Here is a 21711-nt window from a genome sequence, read left to right on the forward strand (position 1 = left end):
AATTCAAATTTTAAATTTTATAATTTTTAACATATTAATAACTAATATGTGAAGAAATAAATTTCTTGTAAGTTTTTTTTTAAATACATTTAATATTTTTCATAAAATATATAAGTGTGAATCGAGGTCAGGACCTCCCGACCCCTTGCCCTCGCTAGGGGGTCAGAGGGGCCCCCACCGCCGCATGGACAGGTAGGGGCAACATTCCGGGGCATGGCCAAGGGAGGTGCGGCAGCGGGTCCACCAGTACAAAACTCTCCCAAAAAATTAGAAAAAAAAAAAAATCACTTTCTCCAAAGTACAAAAAAAAAAATATACTTTAAATTTTAATGGACCCATCACTTTCGTTAGCCCCAAATAATACACCTAAAATTTTCTTTAATATATTTCTTGATCATAAAATTCAGCTCACGAACGCAAAACAGATTTCTTGGAAGACTTGAAATCGCACTCTAACCAAGAGGAAATCTCATAGCAGTTCGGGTGTCCTTTACTTTTTTTACACCAGCCAATAACATCTCAACAAATATGAGATTTATGTGGTTTATAATGTAGACTAGTACATTGAATCAACCCTCTTCACTCTTCCTCTCCTCTCTCCCGTGCAACTCCTATATGGTAATTCCCCATTTGCAGGTGTCAAAAAGAATTACAAACCCCTACCGACTGGGAGAATCTCCCAACCACAAATTAGAGCAGAAAAAGTCAACGCACCCGAAAATGACATGTCGAGCCTACTGGTTGGTGACGCCTGAGTATTAAAAATTCATTTTTTTTAAATTTTAAAATAAAAATAATATTAAAAATTTATATTATAATAATATTTTATTTAATTTTTAACAAAACATCTTACCAATTATCTCATTTCATCTCATCTGCATAACTAAACGAGTAATACTTCATTTAGATGCTAAGATGTGTTCAAATTATTTGAGTTGATCTATAAATAATATTACTTATGTGACATTTATATTTTTAATTATTTAAGACGTTACCTGTCATATTTTGATTGGTTAAATTTGGTCTCAATGCCGTTTGCCAACATTTTATTGAGGGAGGGAACTTGAAGGAAGATGGGCAGAAAGAGTTGTAAATTTCAGAAGATAATTAGTAAAATCAGAAACATGTGGAGCATTGTAGTAGACACCATTAAAAATCCAAAAACTGATTTTGTAATTAATTATTTTTGACAAAGGGAAATGCTATGCATCAGCCCCACACCAGTACACACTTCACATCATTTTTTTTTTACACTCAATAGGTTCAAGTGTGTGCTGGTGTGGGACTGATGTAAATATTTTTCCTTTGACAAAACACTCTTTTTGTCAAATTTTATTCTCCGCAACTCCTTTTAACAGAAGCAAGATGTTGTCTAATTAGCCTTAATTTGTGGTTGAAAAATATTTCTTACTATTTCATTTTGGACGGTGCTACCGCTGCCAGCTTTCGTTAGAGCTACCGTTAGACATAATTAATTTTTTTTTTAAAAATTATTTATATATATATTTTTATATTTTTAAATATTTTTTTTAAAAATAAAAAAATACAATATTATTAAAAAATATTTCTTTAATTACTAAACAAAAAAAAAATTAAAAAAAAATAAAACATTCTAACAGTAACACCGAGCTATAAGAACTAATGATGAGAGTATTATTTTCCTTAATTTTTAAGACGGTACTACAGTCAACCGTTAGTAGCTCCTGATGGTTATTTTGGTGTGTTTGTTTTTGAATTTTTTTAACACTTTTAAATATATATATATTTAAAAAAAACTCACAAAATTAATCACTAAATAATAATAATAAAAAAAATAAAACAAAAACAAAAAAGATGCCAGCTCCAGCGGTGAGACTAGCATTTTTCATTTCATGATGTATAAGCTGCCTACCGAATCACGGCCTTACCCCAGAAAACATTTTTAAAAAAATAATTATATTGCTCTTGTCTAACATGAATACATATATATTTCTTTTAAATTGGAGATTACGTAAACGATGATTTTAGATTATTTGTAAATAAGAATAAAAAATAGTGAATAATAATAAAAAATAATGAATAAAGGAAAAAAAAATGAACTGTTTGTAAATAATAATAAATAGTATTGAAGTAATATGGACTACTTCACCCACTAAATACAGTCTTAATGGTTTAGAGTATAATTTATAAAATGTTTTTATAGGTACATTAGAGTATTGATATTAGATTAGTCAAATACATTTTCATCTTTAAATTTAGTAAATATCATCCATATTTACTCCACATTTAATTAGTTAAATTGTTTTCGTCCAAACTATAAGCTATAGTAAATCTATTATTCTTTTCAAATATGAAAAGAACTATAGTAAGTCTAAAATTACTTTTTGAAATTATTATATTATAAATATGAGATTTTTATTCATATAAGATTTTATCATCTATATACATATGAGATTATTATATTATAGATTGTTAGATTGTGAAAATAAAAATGAATATGATTTGTTGGAAGTTATTAAAGATTATGAAAATAAAATAAAAATTAATTAAAAAATAAAAAATAATAAAATTTTATTATTATAGAGAGTGTGATGATTAATTTAATGTAGACTTCAAATTTTGAATAATTAGCTAAAAGTGAAAAAGTTACATATTAGTCAAAATTTGAAGAATATGATAACTAATTCAATGCTAATGCTCTTACATATGTGACCTATAAAAAAAAATATTTGTAGTTTTATGAATATAAATTTTGTATACTTTATTTTTTTGATAAAAATAAATAAATATTATGCTCACGTAAAAAAAATTTTAATAATCGACTTTATTTTTTTTAAAGAGTACGGATGGCTTCACACGACTCCATATAATAGAATATGGATGATATCTATTACTATCTATTTATTATTATTTTTTATTTGATTATTTTTTTAATTTTATTTAATTATTAAGGAAATGAGTATTAATAAAGTTATAAATTTTTTTAGTTTTTTCTAATAATTAATAATGTTAAAAAAATTCTTAAAAAAATAATAAAAAATAAAAAATTTAAAATGCAGTTAGATAGGAATACAGTAACCCTATCACTATTCCTATATAATATATAACACGTGACATCAGTGATAAACACAATTCAGACATCGACGATGTTCTGATTATTATTGACATTTTGACCGACATGAAATCCCACGGAGACGCAAAATGGTACACAGAATTCCTGGCTTTTGTCAGCTTTTGCCATTAAGATCCATGTCTTCTCTAGTACTCGCAAACACAGTTGAAATTATGGGTGCTATCTAGAATTTCTCAGAAATCTTTTCATTATTATCAACTACTTCAGATTCTCAGATTCCGTTACCCATAATAAAAGTTTGAAGGTCCCCCTGTTGAAGATTCTTAGCGTCCTATCAGTTAGATTTTGTTTTCTTGAAAAGTGAAAACCCACCCCAAACAAAAGAGAAATTGAAAACATTTCTTATTTCCTGGTCAACACTGCGATTTGCGTATATAGAAATACTAACCATTCCGTCTGATCGAATTGGGATACTATGGGGTCGTTGAAGAACCATGAGAATGAGCTGGAACAGGCGGGAGAGAAGGCGATACTGTATGTTAATGGAGTTCGTAAAGCTTTGCCTGATGGGCTGGCCCACATGACTCTGCTCGAGTATCTTAGAGGTACAACTTGGTCTCTCAATATCGATTCTATTGTGATTTGGTTTTGTTTAGTTTGTTTGTTTCCTTGGAAATCAGCGGAAAAAGTGAAGAAAAAAAGAAGTTTCTTTTTTTTTTTTTGAATTGGGATTTTTGAAGTTTCTTTATTTGGCTGGCTTGAAAAATGTTGGAAAAGATATATGAGGAAGAGACACGAAGGTTGGCCAGTAGCGGAGCCGCATTATTTTGGGGAACCATAGTTAAACTTAATCGTTCCCACGCCGTTATGTATTGAATTCCATTCCTCTTCATTTGAAAATAGGGAAAATATCGCCTTAATCGTTCCCATAGAAATGTTAGTTTGGGATTAAGATATTTTCCCTTTATGATTTGAATCCTATTGGTCAGCCACAACACTACTGACTACGTAATATGTGTTGCCAATGTAAAGTTTCTTTCGCATGGTGTATTCTATGATATTGCTTTGCATATATATATATTGGTGCATATGCTTGTTCATTGCATAAACGCTTGTGCTTGATCATTAATATAAGGAAATTTTATTTATTATTTTAGGAAAAGTGTATATATTATCACTTCACTTGGCATACATTTTCGGGTTTATGACCTAATTTGTTCGGTTACTATGCATAAATACCCTTAGGCAAAGTATTATTGGATTATCAGGTGGTATTTTTATTTTTTTCCAGAAACTTTGGGGCATTGTGCCCTCCTCACCCCAGTTTAAATGTGGCGCCACCACTGAGCTTGAACCCCCTCAAATTAACTTAATATTGTTGTTGATTGATTGATCTTATCACTTTTTTTTTTAATGTAATTCCCTATTTGTTTGCTTGGAAATTTGAGCAAAGGAATTTTGATTTGTACTTTGGATTTGTCTGCCTCTGGGGATAAATAAGGGAGTTAAACCGAAAACAAACTTCAAATAAAAGCTCATCAGGATGAAGATTTTTTTTTTTCCGAGCTTGAGGTTGTACACTGTTCTTTTCTCACAATTACTCTACAATAGAAGAGCAGTTTATTAATTGAAGATAGTGAAAATATTATCAACAACTTTTCCTTGATGTTCTGCTCATATTTTCTGATGGACTTATGTTGTGGTTAGATTATACTTTCAACATATTGTAGTTCTTTGACTTTAATTGCTACATGACTGAGGTAAAAATCATGGATATAGACAGTTGAGATTCCAGGACCACAAGATTTTTTCTTGATGAAGCTCATCATGTCAAATGCTTTCCCTGGACATTTTGATCTCTTATTGTTTGTTTTCAACAAAAGACAAAAAATTATGATCTTGGATTTTGTTGTTTGCTCTCTTTTTCCTTGATTGCTTGTACCTTTTCCTCTCTTATCCCTTGATTGATTCTCGCTCTTATAAATTTTGTGACGATACAATGTTTTGTTGTTGACCAAATATTCTTCACCTTCATTCCGTCTTCTTCTTCTTCTTCTTCTTTTATATGATTGGGTTGAGCTCCTGTTATTTGTTTTCTCTCAAATATTTGTTTTCTACTATCTCTTACTGTTGGAATATGTGGTGCTCCATGTTGCAAATTTAACTATAAACATTTTGGTAATGAAGATATCTGTCTGACGGGGACAAAGCTTGGTTGTGGGGAAGGTGGTTGTGGAGCGTGCACTGTTATGGTTTCTCATTATGATAAAAATTTTAACAAATGCACGTGAGTCTCTCTCTCTCCCTGCCCTTGGGCATGTCATTTCTCCACCCTCTACGATATTCGCTGTAATATGTCAGAGATTGAAAATCTTGCTCTGATAATCCTCTTCCAGGCACTATGCTATTAACGCATGCTTGACTCCTCTTTATTCTGTGGAAGGGATGCATGTAATTACTGTGGAGGGAGTGGGGAACCGCAAACATGGTTTGCACCCAATTCAAGTAATATTTCATAATATATTTTTTCTTGGTTGGATTTGTTGTTTTTGTTTTTATTCTTATTGTTTTTTCTGAGCATATGATTTTTTATTTTTTCTTTTTTTGATAAGTATGAAAGACAGCCCATTACACAGGACGTATACAAAGAAAGCACCCAATTACATTCTAAAAGCAGAAAACAAAAACAAAAATCATTAGCGGGACCCTCCATTAAGCACAATAGCAGAAAACCATTGAAGTAAAGAGAACACAAAAAATTTCCAGATTTCCTCCAAGGTGCGCTCCTTATTATTAAACACCACTCGTTCCTTTCCCACCAAATACACCACATAAGACACAAAGGAACCATCTTCCATGCAGCAGCCACTTGAGGACAACTATGAAGCCCATTCCAACATGCAAGTAAATCCACTACTTTCATAGGCATCACCCAAGCCAGTCTAGCTCTACTAAAAACACCATCCCACAAAGCCTTAGCCACCTTGCAGTGCAGAAGTAAATGATCCACAGATTCTCCATGTTTCTTACACATGAACCACCACTCCATAACAACACCTCCACACTTCCTAAAATTATCAATTGTCAAAATGTTCCCAATTGATGCTGTCCATAAAAAGCGACTTTGGAAGGCACGTGAGACCTCCAAATACACTTCCAAGGAAAAGGAGGGCTATGCTGAACAGTCAACACCTTATAATATGACCGAACTGAAAACTTTTTAAACCCCGTAGGCTTCCATAACATTCTGTCCCTCTCATTGCCTCCAATACCCAGGGAGTATAAGAAGCTGAAAAAAATCAGAAACCTCGTCGAGTTCCCAATCCTGTACAACTCTAATAAAACAAACATCCCACTGCATGGTTCCATTAGACCGGAAAATCTGAAACGGATGCGTGCCGATGAGTTACCATACGAAAAATAGCTGGAAACACTCTATAAGGCCGCTCACTACCCCAAACATCAAACCAAAAATGGATCCTTGAACCCTCCCCAACAGCAAAATTAACATGTTTAACAAAGCTCTCCCACCCATCTCTAATAAATTTTCAAAGACTCACACCGTAAGCCCCCATAGCCTCCTTAGAACGCCCAACCCCCCAATCACTCCCATATTTCTGATCTATAACCTCCCTCCACAACGATTCCCCTTCCAACTGATATCTTCACAACCACTTCCCCAACAAAGCTTGGTTGAAACTACTCAAATTGCTAAACCCCAAACCTCCCTTTGCAATAGGAGAACAAACTCTATTCCAACTAACGATATGGAATAGATAATAAGTCAGGAGGTTGGAAAGAGTACTTTTAATAAGAGTAATTTTACCCCCTTTTGATAAGTATAGCCGCTTCCAACCCGCCAATCTTTTCTCAATCTTCTCAACCACCCCATCCCAAATATTCTTAGCTTGAAAGACTCCCCCAGTGGAAGACCAAGATATTTCATAGGTAAAGAAGCAACTTTACAGCCCAGAAGATCTGCCAACAGTTAACGTTCCACACCTCCCCCACCGGAACCATCTTTGACTTACCCAAATTCACCTTAAGGCTTGAGAGTCTGAGACAGCTTTAAAACATAATAACACAGCCCTTAAGGCTTAAATCTGCCCACAATCAGCATCACAAAAAGTAAGAATATCATCTGCAAAAAGAAGATGAGAAAGTGTGATAGATCCATTATTAGCATTTCCCACTGAAAAACCGGAGAGAAACCCCCCTCCCCCCCTACAGTAGCCTCCATGATAATAACAAAGAGGAAAGGGGATGATGGTTCCCCCTGTCTCAAACCACGAGAGCTATAGAAAAAACCATAAGGATTTCCATTGACTAACACTAAAAACTGAGCGGTAGAGACACAATGTCTAATCCACCCACACCACCTCTCCCCGAAACCACATCTCCCAAGCATATAGAAAAGGAAATCCCAATTCACATGATCATACACCTTTTCCATTTCAAGCTTACAAAGAATACCAGGAACACCCTCCCTCAAACGACTATCTAAATATTCATTAGCAATCAGAACAGAATCAAGTATTTGCCTACTCCGAACAAAAGCATTGTGGGGCTTAGAAATAATCGTATCCATCACCGTACTCATACGGTTTGCAAGCACCTTTGAAATTATCTTATAAATCCCACTTACAAGGCTGATAGGACAAAAATACTTCAACTCTGAGGCCCTAGATATCTTATTCTTATGTACATTTATCTTCAATCATGGGAGTTAGAACTTGGTCTTTATTATCTGCAGTAGCTAGATAACACCTGTTGGCAAGATGAATCTTTTGCTTATCTAGAATTATTAGTTAAAGATATTCTTAATATGTGTTAATGTGGGTTTATGGAGCTTGTTCTTCACAGTTCAGCGAGGACCTTGATCTTTTTGGTTTCGGAAAGTATTAGTTATTTTGAAAAAAAAAGGTTGTGATTAGTAAAAGACATGTATGTACTCAGCTCTGTTAAGAAATTTTACTATTCTTGTGGAATTAATGGAGACATGTGTAATACCTAAAAATATGTGTATAATTTATATTGCAAAGGAACGATAATTTAATCATAAATGTTTTTTCTTGAAGATGAAAGTGAAAGAAAATATGATAGTGGATTGATAATTGCAACACCAATTTTTGTAAAGCATTAGAAAACTCTTCTTCTCTGGGTACAGTTATTCAGATCTTGTAAACTAGTAGCTAGTAGTTTAGTCAATCAATTTGTTTAGCTCTGGAGATTGCAAATAGTATAGTTATGCTTATTCTGAAACTAACGTATTGCAGTTATTTTCTTTGTTGCTGAGATTCTCAAGTGTTTGTCCAAAATGTTCTGCAGGAAGCATTGGCAAAGTCACATGGCTCACAATGTGGATTTTGTACCCCTGGTTTTATCATGTCCTTGTATGCATTTCTTAGGTCATGTCAGATACCACCTAGTGAGGAGCAGATTGAAGAATGCCTTGCAGGAAATTTGTGTCGATGCACAGGATATAGACCAATTGCTGATGCATTTCAAGTCTTTGCCAAAACAAATGATACTCTGTATACAGAAAGGTCTTCTCTAAACCTCCAAGGAGGTGATTCTGTTTGTCCTTCTACTGGTAAGCCTTGTTCATGTAAATCCAAAGCTCTGAGTGGTACGGATTCCACCAAACAATGCGTGCCATTTGGTGATAGGTGCCAACCTATCTTTTTCAGTGACATAGATGGAAGCAGATATGTAGAAAAAGAACTTATCTTTCCCCCTGAGCTATTGTTGAGGAAATCAGCTTTTTTAGATTTGTGTGGTTTTGGTGGGCTTAAGTGGTATCGCCCCTTAAGACTTCAGCAAGTGCTGGAGTTAAAAGCAAAATATCCAGATGCAAAGTTATTGGTGGGTAATTCTGAGGTGGGAATTGAAATGAGGCTGAAGAGAATGCAATATCAGGTTTTGATTTCTATTACACATGTGCCTGAACTTAATGTCTTGAGTGTGAAGGAGGATGGCATAGAGATAGGAGCTGCGGTAAGGCTCTCTGAACTCTTGCATGCTTTTAGAAAGGTTGTAAGAGATCGTGATGCTCGTGAAACATCTTCTTGTAAGGCTTTCATCGAACAGTTGAAATGGTTCGCTGGAACGCAGATTAAAAATGTTGCATCCATTGGTGGGAATATATGTACAGCCAGTCCAATATCAGACTTGAACCCTCTCTGGATGGCGTCAAATGCAAAGTTTCAAGTTATTGATTCCAAAGGAAACATCAGAACAGTCCTGGCTGAAAAGTTCTTCCTGGGTTACCGTAAGGTGGATCTAGCAAGAGATGAAATATTACTCTCAGTATTCTTACCATGGACTAGGCCCTTTGAGTACGTGAAAGAGTTTAAGCAGGCTCACCGTCGAGATGATGATATTGCAATCGTAAATGCTGGAATGCGTGTTTATCTTCAGGAAAAAAGTGAAAACTGGGTCATATCTGATGCAAGCATTGTTTATGGTGGGGTTGCTCCAATCTCTCTTTCTGCGGTGGAAACAAAAGAGTTCCTTGTTGGGAAGTATTGGAACCAGGAGCTATTGCAGGATGCTTTGAAAATCTTACAAAGGGATGTCTTTCTAAAGGAAGATGCTCCTGGTGGGATGGTGGAATTTCGGAAATCTTTGACACTTGGCTTCTTCTTCAAATTTTTCCTTTGGGTTTCTCATCAAATGGACAGGAAGAATTCTATTGAGATTGTTCCAAGATCTCATCTATCTGCCATACAATCATTCCACCGCCCGCCTGTTATGGGAAGTCAGGACTACGAAGTCAGAAGACATGGGACTGCTGTGGGTTCTCCTGAGGTTCATCTTTCATCGAGACTTCAGGTATAAGCATAGGAAAAAACAGCATTGTCCAAAGAGTTGTATTGTTGCTGATCTATTGAATGTTGGTACAAACTATTTTCTTTTGTTTGCATTTGATCATAGAAATTTACAGCTGCGAAGAATGACTTCTACTCTACTATCTTCCCATACTTGTCATGCGTGGATGTTTGTACAAGTCTCCCATTTGTGGAGTATGAGTATATTATCTTCTCATATGTTGATTGGCTTAAATTGGACTCACCTTTACCTTAAATCATCTGAAAATGCTGAATTGTTAATTAGTTATCATGTGCTTAGTTCTTAGTTTATGGAGAGTATCATAACAACATTGTTGTCGATATAATGACTGTTGCTAGGTTACAGGAGAGGCAGAATACACTGATGACACACGGTTGCCTCCTAATGGTTTGCATGCATCATTAGTATTGAGCAGAAAACCTCATGCCCGTATACTTTCCGTAGACGACTCTGGAGCCAAGTCTTCACCGGGGTTTGCAGGCATGTTTCTGGCTAAAGATGTGCCCGGTAATAATAAGATTGGAGCAGTTATATATGATGAGGAACTATTTGCCACGGAATTTGTAACTTGTGTCGGTCAGGTATGACGCTTACTGAATAAAAGTTTGAGGGGAAATTTCATTTTACACCATCAGGCTGCACCCTTTTCTCCAATCCCACTCTAAACTACCAAAATCCTCAATTTGCACCTCATATTTCTTAAAATGTCCTCTTTGAGAATTTAAAAATAATAGGAAAGCAAAAAAATTAAAGTTAATAATAAAAAGATAATAAAATAAAGGCATCAAAGGTACCTCTTGGGTCACCCTGTTTTTTGTTTCTTCTCTCTTGGTTATTTATTTAATTATTTGCTTCATTTTTTTGTTATTTATTATTTTTCTTTTCACTAATTGTTGTTACTTGTAAAAAAAATTATTTTTTTGTTTTCTATTTTTTATTCTTAATTTTATATTTTTTTTTATACTTTTAATCCGTGGAACTGTGCATATATCTTTTATACAGGCTATAGGAGTGGTGGTTGCTGATACACATGAAAATGCAAAAATAGCAGCAAGAAAAGTTCATATTGAGTATGAAGAGCTCCCGTCTATCTTAACAATACAGGATGCCATTAATGCTGAAAGTTTCCATCCTAACACGGAGAAATGTTTGAGAAAAGGGAACGTGGACCTTTGTTTTCAATCTGGTCAGTGCGACAAGATCATAGAGGGGGATGTTCAAGTGGGAGGTCAGGAACATTTTTACTTGGAGCCACAGGGCAGTATGATATGGACTGTGGATGGTGGCAACGAAGTTCATATGATCTCATCCACTCAAGTAAGCAAGCTTGTCACCCCTATTTCATATAATGTGGACCATGCATCAATTTAGATTTAGCTTTAGTTTTAATGTAAATTGAAATATCGTATGAATTCCACCCCGGTTGGCAGTATTTAGCTGCTTTACTATGAATTATGGATTCATTCAACCTTTTAAATATGCAGGTTATGTGTGGGAATACATACAGCATTAGGTGTACAGAATGAATAAAAAAAATTAAATCTGGCTTTACAGAATTCATAATGCTCTAATTGGGCATGGTAATATTTTCCTTGAAATATGCTTACAGAGTCATTATTGGCGCACTTCGATGGAGTAGAAGTTATGGGACTCAATGGTCCCTTCTCATATTCATCCATATGATATCTTCCAACTCCATACTGCTCCTAGTTATCAGTTTAAGTCAAATGCATCTTCGGTGGTTAATTCCAGTTTCTGTTGTATCATTCATATCTCTACTACTGTATTCGTTAACCATACGTAGGGGCTGAAGATTGAATGTGTGTGTTACCAATTCTCCTTCATCTGTTTGTTAGGATGTGCAAGCCACAAAAGTGACCGAATTTTTCTAAATTATTTTATTTTCCTTTGACAATTATTGCTTACTACCTTTTGTGAAGATTTTCGAAGGTCCCAATTTACTAAAAGCAGGATACTTACACCATAGATTTTTAATGACCAGTGAACATAGTAGCCACACTATGTGATATCACCGAGTATTAGTCACTATTGGGGCTCCCCTAAAATCATTTATATAGCAGTCTAGTCCCACCTAGTACACACCCAATGCAGGACTTAGTATATGTACATACAATTCCTTGCATTATACTCCAATTTACTTCTTGATTGTAGCACAATCCCTTCCTACTCAAATCACAATGTTTTATTGGGGCTTTATGCTGCAATGCACTGTTCATGTGTTGCTGCACCATTTGTTAGGATGCAAGGAATGCCAAACTATATTTGCTTGATATAATAAAAGGATTAGTAACCATTGGGGCTCCCCTAGAATCTTTCCTCTAGCACAGTTCTGAATTATTATACACCCAGGGTGGGACTAAAAAAATGCCCATGTAATGGCTTTTACATCACTCCAACCCAATCTGGGGTACCACAATAAATTTATGGTATGTTATGTGCTGATCATTGGTCTGCATGCGTTTCTTATTTATACGATATATTGCAAATTTCATTGTCTAGAACTTACTAATTGTCAATGTCAACTCATATCTGTATACTATTTTAATTTATAAAATCTTTCATTACTTATTAAAAAGAATTAAACTCATATCTAAAAGATGGTTTCACCACACAATATTTTGTGCAGGCACCTCGGAAACATCAGGGCTATGTTTCTCGTGTTCTTGGTCTTCCACTTTCAAAAGTGGTTTGCAAAACTAAGCGAATTGGCGGTGGATTTGGTGGGAAGGAGACAAGATCAGCTTTCATTGCTGCGGCGGCGTCTGTTCCGTCATATCTGTTGAATTGTCCTGTAAAACTGACTTTGGACAGGGATATAGATATGATGATAACTGGGCAGAGGCATAGCTTTCTTGGAAAGTACAAGGTATTCTATTCATTACTCTAATTGGAATATGCCATAGGGTCAGTACACATAGTTCAAAAGTTTTTTTTCTAGTGGTACAATACTACATGACAATGTTTACGGTGGCTTTTGAGCGGGATATGGGTTCAAATTTTTTATTTTATTTTAGTTTGCGAGTCTTTTCAATTTTTGTTGACAGGAAAGAAATAAGGATAGATTGGTAGAGAAGAGTTTTCATGAAGCACCCTGTTTTATGATATAACCCAAATCTTTTTATCAGGTTTTACTCCTGCCTCTGTTCAAAGTGAAAAAAGGCTCGTGCCACACATTGATGTTCGCATCTGTCCTATGACATGCTTTTGATTAAAATGTGACCTGATCTTCTCTATCCCTCCATTTTGAATTTTTAATCCCATTAGGTCTTGCTTCATTTTAAAGTTTCTTTCTCTTGCCCAATATTGATTAGAAGATTTTGCTTGTAATAATATCAGTCGATTCAATAGCAATAATGACATTTTTTTTGGTGTAATGAAGTCAAAAATCCATTTTTACTATATTCCGTTATATAGTGAGCATACGAAGTAGGTATAGCATTTCTATTCTACATAGTTTTGAAAAATGTAAATATCTCAGAAGATAGATGTAAGAACTTTGGATGAACTGCACTCTTTTGTATTAGTCAGGAGTCCTAGTGTACCATTCTTGAGCAAATGGGTGATGCTGGGTAACCAAGTGGGGAGCAGATAATTAAAGCATTTAAGTAGTAAGTCGCCCAAAGATGAGTGTTTTTCCGACTTCAAAATAGGGCATTGGTGGTTGTAAGATTGGTTTTTTTCCCCATTTTTCTGTGTGTTTGGAGGAAGAAAATGTAAAAGAAGTGGGATGTGATGAATGGCTACACATTTTTCAATTCATACATGCTGGTGCTCCACTCCATTTTCTTCCCAGTTTTTTTCCTTTCTGCTACATGGCTTTTTTGTTTTTGTATTTTCTATATTCCATTTTAAGCTTTTTAATTGAAATACTGTATTCAACTTAACTATTTTTTTTTTTATCCCAACTAAACTAAAAAGGATCTACACCATTAAGCAAATTAATTCAGTTTTTATTACATCATTTCCAATATTTACGTGCTAAGGTGATGTGGTACCCCTGATACACTTATCCCCTTTGCATTAAAACTTCAATGTGATGGAACAAGATAATGATGAAATGGTATGACTTAGGTTGGGTTCACAAATGAGGGGAAAGTACTTGCACTGGATCTTGAAATATACAATAATGCTGGAAACTCGCTGGATCTTTCTCTTGCTGTTCTCGAACGTGCTATGTTTCACTCGGACAATGTCTACGAGATACCAAACATGAGGATTGTTGGAAGGGTTTGTTTCACTAATATTCCCAGTAACACTGCCTTTCGAGGGTTTGGTGGTCCTCAAGGTATGCTTATTACTGAAAATTGGATTCAAAGAATTGCAGTAGAACTGAAGAAAAGCCCAGAAGAAATAAGGGTAAGTTATAAATCCTTCTTGGTTCTTTTTCTTTTATATGGCCGCAGTTTATAGTAACCATTCTGGTCGTTGTCGTTGTTTTTCCTCATAAGTCTATCATCTGGATTTTTATTAGGAAATTAATTTTCAAGGGGAAGGTTCAATAATGCATTATGGCCAACAACTTCAACACTGCACCTTGTCCCAGCTCTGGAGTGAGCTTAAGTTATCTTGTGACTATTCAAATGCTCGTGAAGAAGTTAACAAATTTAATGCTAATAACCGATGGAGGAAGCGTGGTATTGCCATAGTTCCAACCAAATTTGGCATATCATTTACAATTAAGTTTATGAACCAGGTAACATGTAAGACAGTATAAATTTACTCATTTCTGCAACCATGGTTATATTTTTTTGACCATATAAAGGAGCACCATATGAACTTAAGTGTCATCTTTGAGGATCAGTTTGCTCTGAAGAAGTATTGTTACTTGGGAAATTATGATATTGCTGATGGGAGCTGGAGGAGAGGCTGTCAGGGACAAAAATACCTTACCATTTCCTCATTAAATAAATAACTATAAAGTACCATGTGCTTTCTCTCCTCCTCCAATTATTTCTTTTTTGTATTTTATTTACAATAATTTTATCAATACATCTGTAAAACTGCTAATTATTTTGCTCTTTATTTTTTCCTATTATTTTAAATTCCTTAAACTATAACCTAATTTCCTTAATTATAGATACTTTTCTTTTATTCTTGTATCTAAAAGGTTCTTTTGTTTTTCTTTAAATGAACACTATTGGACAAAATTGTAAATATGATTGATGTAGACTAAAAGTTCTGCAGGGTAGTATGTCTATGTTGGTTCTTAAAGTGATCTCACTATGTTCTGTTTTTTCATGACAAAATTTGATGAGTGGTTGGATGCTAGTAGATATATTTTTTTTTTGCCAGAAATTTCTAGTATTATTTTCTCTCGCAGAATTTGTGTTATTGGGGTATTCTCCTAATTTGGATAAGTACTTGTAATGTCATTTACACAATCATTAGTTTTGCCTTCAAATAGAAACAATCTCTTGATAACTCTATTTTCATCCTCCTGATCTTAATATTTTGTTATCTTTAGAAAACATTTATATGAAACCTGTCTAGTTCTGTTCTGAGTTTATGTTTTCTTTGCTTGTGTACTTTTTTCTTTTTTATTTATTTTCAACAATTCGAATGGCCTGGTGCAGTGGAATGTGAGGTTCATTAGAGCTGTTCAAAGTGGGGGGACATTTCTGATTTTTACTGCACCTTGCCACCTTGTATGCATTGAACTTGGAGTGTGGTGGGGAGGATAAATTGCTGTGGATTCATCCTGGAAATAAGAAATTCTCAATCAGATCCCTGTACAAAATATGTCGACCCATTCATCTACTGTTTTCCCTTGGAAGTGCATTTGGAAAAGTAAAGTGACTCTAAAGGTTTCTTTTTTCTGTTGTTGACCTCTCATGGGAAAATCTTGACTATTGATTAGTAGAGGAAGCGTGGTATTTTTATCATGGATTGGTGCTTTATGTGTAAAAGGAACGGGGAATCGGTGGATCATCTTCTTCTCCATTGTGATGTGGTGAAAGCTTTGTGAGATGAGATCTTTGTTAGGCTGGATATTGCATGGGTGATGCCCAGGAAGGTGGAGGATCTTTTGGATTGTTGGAGTGGAATTCGGGGCAATTGTCAAATAGCGGCTGTTTGGAAGATGGTGCCATTATTTCTTATGTGGTGCATATGGGATGAGAGGAACGGACGTTGTTTTGAAAATAGAGAACGTTCGTTGGGGGGGATTAGAGATTTATTTTTCCATTCTTTGTTACTTTGGGCGAAGGCTATTGTATTGGAGGTGGTTAACTTTAATGATTTTTATGCTGCTTTTTCTAGCTTGTAGATTGTAATTAGGTGTTTCTCTCTTGTACACTACCTATGTACTTGGGCTATGCCGAATTATGAGGATCAATAAATTTTCTTATATAAAAAAAAATTATTTTCAACTTTGATTTAGGAAGCTATATAGGTAAATCTGGGAGAGAAGAGCTATCACTTGGCTGCAAAGGCCTTTGGTAATTCATTTGGATATTTTAGGCTATAAGTTAGAAGGTTTAGGATTGAGCTTTCTAGTTTCCGTATTATGAATGAACAACTTCAGAAAGGGGTAGTCTATTTTGCTTTGATCTGTATGACCATCTCTTTCTCTCTCTCTCTCTCTCTCTCATTTGAATCCCTAGTTGTGCCCTATATCTAAATTTAATGAGTTTTCTTTCCAGATCTTTGCTTGCCTGGATATTTCTTTCTCAAAATTCAAGTCCCTTATTTTTGAGGGTATTTCAACTGATCCATTATGCATTAAATTCACCTTTTAGCTTGTTTCAACTGAGGCATTTGATCCCTTTTTATCATCTTCTTTAATTTTAACTTTTTTCCTAGAACACACATAGTGATCTCTTTTGAAAATTTATAGGTTTCTTAACCATTTCATTGCTGGTATAATTTGCTATTATGTTTAAGCTTTTGGGATATGAATTTTACATTCAATATTTATTAATCATGTTATCAGAATCTTGATTATGTGAAGCTTCCTAATGACTGTAGGCTGGTGCTCTTGTACATGTTTATACTGATGGAACTGTTTTAGTTACGCATGGAGGTGTTGAGATGGGCCAAGGTTTACACACAAAAGTTGCTCAGGTTGCTGCTTCTGCCTTCAATATCTCTCTCAGTTCTGTCTTTATATCAGAGACATGTACTGACAAGGTAATACAGACACTTTTGTTAAAGGTTTCATATATTCTTTCTTGGAAAGGAATAGGAATTTACTCTAGACCATATTTGGTGGAAAAGCTGTGTTTGTGTCACAGACTCACGTGTGAGACTTTGCAGGGGTATGTCCTGTTATCTCAGCATTAGAAAAGCTGAATACAATGGTAGGGGTGTTAAAGATTTGTCGTTGTATCCCTTTGCTAGTGTGGTATAACAAGGAAGCCAAACATATGGCACTAAAATACACTTGTCTGACATAGAGAGCAGCATCATCAAGAAGTATTGTTATATTTAATTGCAGTCCATATTGAGAGAGAATTTGCACCTTCCACTTGCTTGTTTTTTATAATAATTAAAAAGTTGCTGGTCCTTTCTAATAGATTCTAAAGCTCTCTGCATTGGCAATTGTGTGACTAGGTATCTTTCCTCTCACCAATCACCTTTAGAACCATGTAATAATACTTTTAAATTAAAGAGGAAAGAATTAATCCTTCATAAGTTCTATGTGCAACTTGGAAAGAGATCATGGATTGCTTTTGAAACTGTCTGCGTAGGCATAAGTGCATAGATACTATCTGCATACAAACTTATATTATGTTGTTTTTCATTGCTCTGCCAAATCAGGTTCCGAACTCATCACCAACAGCAGCTTCTGCAAGTTCTGATATATATGGAGCTGCAGTTTTGGATGCATGTGAGCAAATAAAGGCACGTATGGAGCCCATTGCTTCACAAAACAATTTCAGCTCATTTGCTGAGGTACCTCCATTTGCTTAGTTTTGGATAAAAATTCCTTCATCATGTTCCTTGGATGATCTGATAAACAAGAGTATGGTCTCTTATTTTGGATAAGTTCTTTCTTCTGGGGGCTATTAGGTGAAAAAACCTCCTATGTACATAGGATAAGCTTTAGTGTTTGTACTGCTTACTTTTATCAGTAGCTTGTGTTAAATCCAGGTAGGGTTTTACATTGGAATCCATTGTTTTCATGGGAAATTTTCCAGTGATAAGTAAATGGTTGTGTTTTCAAATATTCACAGCTGGCAAATGCATGCTATATGGAGCGAATAGACCTTTCAGCACATGGATTCTACATTACACCTGATATTGACTTTGACTGGGGGACTGGTCAAGGAAACCCATTCAAGTACTTCACATATGGTGCTGCCTTTGCTGAGGTTGAAATTGACACATTGACTGGAGATTTTCACACAAGGGCAGCAAACATTTTCATGGATCTTGGATATTCTATCAATCCAGCAATTGATGTTGGACAGGTACTTTTCTTTTAAACCTTCTTTTTTCTTCTTTCTGAAAGATTAAACTCCTCTTTATCATTTTGTACATTTTATTGGAAGGTGTCAAGTTATTGTAACAACTTTATTCATTTCTGCTAATTATAGCTATTCTGTTTTCTACTTTGGATTCCTTTGACCGTTGTCCTTTTTACTTTGGCCCTTCATCTGAATTTAAAATCAGAAAATCATGAACTAAGTACTGAAACCCTGCTGTTCTGGACTTTCATGTGAATGCTAATCCTGCCTCATACATTTGGTGAACTTGGAAAAACCATGTTTGAACTCCTGTGTTATTTGTTTCAGAGTTGGTGAGATTAGTTGTAGAGTTTGTGTTCTTTATGTGTCATCAGCATTCATAATCATACTAATTGCATTTAGAACCTCTCATTGGTTGTAGCTTTTTGCACCTGAAACCAGTATGGTGTGTTTCGTCTTCTAACAGAGTGAAGGAGCCTTTATACAAGGTTGTAGAATATGTGTTAGGTGTCATCAACGTTAATGATCATATTAATTGCATTTTGAACCTGTCCTTGGTTGTAGCTTCTTACACCCGAAACCAATATGGTGTGTTTAATTTTCTGACAGATTGAAGGAGCCTTTATACAAGGTTTAGGTTGGGTAGCCCTTGAAGAACTAAAGTGGGGAGATGCAGCTCATAAATGGATCCCACCTGGCTGGCTTTACACTTGTGGACCTGGAAGTTACAAAATTCCTTCCATGAACGACGTCCCCTTCCATTTCAATGTTTCACTTCTTAAGGTACACTTAACAAATTGCTTTTCAATTACCTTTGGCAAGAAAATGCAGAACTGGGAAGGGGGTAGGGTTGCATTCGGATTTCCCAAATAAATGAAAGTCTTACAGTATAATAGTTATTTTTTTAGGGAATCATCTCTATCATCATAAAAAATGGAAAACATAATTATCAATCTTTTTGTCAATTAAAAATAGATGTAAGGAGTGCCCACCCTTATTTAAATGATTTTTTTGTGGTTTTTCATTACGAAAGAGAACTCATAATTTTTATCAATTAACCCTCACTTCAGTAAGGGATGCATGAATTATCGACACTATGGTGGGAGGTACAGATTATTATTTGAAGAATAATATGTAGTCTGTGTTTTATACATATGATTGGTATGATAAAATCGTTCCAAATATGCTGAAAATTGACCTCTGTAATCACGTGTTCACCATGCGGGTATCTAAAAAATATAAATTTAGTATATCATATATATATTTTTAATATAAGATAAAGACATTGTAGGTAAGCTAAAGTATGCAGCTTGTCTAATTTATTTATTTTTCAGATATGTTTATTGCATTCAAAGTGACTGCACTTGTTGGCAAAAAATGCTCTTTCCATTTCAGATGTAATTGTGACGATGGAGGAATATCCTCCTTGTATTTCGTCTTTATTATAATGGAATGTGACTAGATATTTTTCTTCAAAAAAAAAAAAATGTGACTGCACTAAGATGGCACTGCACATATTCTTGCTAGAGAGGCTGTTTCTCTTACAAGAGAATTGATTGATATTGATTCTACTCCTACGTGTATTTCTGCTTGTACTGGCTGAATGCCAACATTGTACCTGATTATATGAATGTCATTCTATATTAAAAAAAAAAAAAAAAGTGACTGCACTAAGCTGGCAGAGCCCACAACACACACACCAGCCCCTTTGCATAACCATCCAAACCTTAAACCATTTGAACATAGCATCCCAAAATTCTTAACTGAGTTTGACAAAGTTCAGCATTATAGCTCCCTGGCAGCATTCTTGCATGGCAGCAATCACTCTAATATATTTGTAGAGTCCCAAATAGGAGATCAAGAAGGAACATTTCTCATTGGCATTTATACATCTCCATACACCACACTGAAATGAAATCAGCATACAGCAACACAATACAGCAGTACCATTAAAAACTGAACACTCTAACATGCCCTGAAAACGATGCACCAGAACCTCCCACATATCTGCTGCAGAATTCTTCCAACTCAACTCTATAGCAGGAATCAGAACAACGCAAAAAGAGGCGCTGGACAGAACAGTTCACAGCCTACTGAGAAATAGTGTAGGACACTCTTTTCAATATTAGCATGTATACACTCAGGGATGGTGGTAAAACTATGATTTTGTGGCCATAGAAAGCAGAAGGAAAAGACTGTAAGGAAAAAAAAAAAAATATTAGGTTGCAATAAGATGGAACACCCATTTTGGCAAATTACTTGGTGTCAGTCTAGTGTAACTTAGCTATATGTACAAAATATTACATCGATTTTAGTCAAAGCTTTATAAATCATTCCAAGGAATCTCAATTGTCACTTTAACTAGTCTTTGTAAGATTTAACATAAATGCAGCTAGTGTTTCCCTTGGACGTGACAAATGGTATCTAAGTCAACCTTGTAATGCCATGTGGTGCGGAGACACCACGCAATGCAGACCTTGACTGGGTTGTGACAATATTGGCATAGGAAAGGAATTTTCATTGTCTTATTAAGATGATATCAGGGTTTCATTTTAACTTTGGATGTAAGAATTGTTTAATATACTCTGCTTATTTCTACGTTAACTTCATTTTTGCACGTGCATTTCATGAGTTAGTGTTTGTTTGAGTGTACATTTTTGCTTCTCTGACTCGTGTTTCTGTGCTAATTGACAGGGTCATCCGAATGTGAAGGCCATCCATTCATCTAAAGCTGTTGGGGAGCCTCCATTTTTCCTGGCTTCGTCTGTCTTCTTTGCCATCAAAGATGCCATTACAGCTGCAAGAGCAGAAGTGGGTTCTAACGACTGGTTCCCTCTGGATAATCCGGCAACACCTGAACGCATCCGGATGGCTTGTTTGGATGAGTTCATCACACCATTTATTAGCTCCGACTTCCGCCCCAAGCTCAGCGTTTGATGCGCCACTCCTGTTTCATATGCAATTATAATTTCCTTGTCTACATATCCTGAAAATTTCCCTACACACGGTTACTGTGGTTGTAGTATATTCATCACAATGTAGCTCATCTCTGAAGATCCGAAGCAACATCATCTTTTGTTTTTAAATTTTTTCAAAGAAGGGGATGATATCCAATAAGTGAGGGCTGTTCAGAATAATGTCACATACTTGACCATTTCGCTTGAGATGTGATAATGTAATTAGTTTTATGCATAATGCAAAGCCCCTGTGCTAAAATTTGCTCAGTCGGCAATTGAAAGGGACAGCCCAAGTCACTCCTCCTGACTTCGAATTTTCCATAGTTAAATTATTTTATTGGCAATTTGAAGGATTTTTGTTTTCTTGGTGACCTATAAGAAATGGTTAAGCTTATCAAAATCATGTGTTGCAACTTGGATT

The 21711-nt window shown here is 35.2% G+C and overlaps 1 protein-coding gene across 2 annotated transcripts; it reads left to right on the plus strand.

Annotated features, from left to right (window-relative positions):
- The first annotated feature begins 3143 nt into the window (after positions 1 to 3143).
- Positions 3144 to 21587, plus strand: LOC109003655 (xanthine dehydrogenase 1-like). Of its 2 annotated transcripts, XM_018981889.2 has the most exons (14): positions 3144 to 3657; positions 5240 to 5339; positions 5449 to 5557; positions 8381 to 9886; positions 10243 to 10485; positions 10907 to 11221; positions 12552 to 12791; positions 13997 to 14281; positions 14397 to 14618; positions 16892 to 17053; positions 17684 to 17818; positions 18100 to 18336; positions 18943 to 19116; positions 21028 to 21587. In XM_018981889.2, the coding sequence occupies exons 1-14, from the start codon at positions 3528 to 3530 to the stop codon at positions 21268 to 21270; spliced, it is 4101 nt and encodes a 1366-aa protein (XP_018837434.1). In that variant the 5' UTR covers positions 3144 to 3527; the 3' UTR covers positions 21271 to 21587. The 2 variants fall into 2 exon arrangements, with proteins under 2 accessions (XP_018837434.1, XP_018837435.1); XM_018981890.2 differs by lacking the exons at positions 5240 to 5339; positions 5449 to 5557 and having other exon boundaries at positions 3550 to 3657.
- The last annotated feature ends 124 nt before the right edge of the window (positions 21588 to 21711 follow it).

This window comes from Juglans regia, chromosome 5 (assembly GCF_001411555.2).
Source record: "Juglans regia cultivar Chandler chromosome 5, Walnut 2.0, whole genome shotgun sequence".
Lineage (NCBI taxonomy): Eukaryota > Viridiplantae > Streptophyta > Magnoliopsida > Fagales > Juglandaceae > Juglans > Juglans regia.

Coding starts and splice junctions, on each gene's coding strand:
- LOC109003655 (XM_018981889.2), top strand. CDS start 3,528: ATGGGGTCGTTGAAGAACCATGAGAATGAGCTGGAACAGGCGGGAGAG. Junction 10,486..10,906: donor TTGTAACTTGTGTCGGTCAG/GTATGACGCTTA, acceptor TCTTTTATACAG/GCTATAGGAGTGGTGGTTGC. Junction 14,619..16,891: donor CAATTAAGTTTATGAACCAG/GTAACATGTAAG, acceptor TAATGACTGTAG/GCTGGTGCTCTTGTACATGT.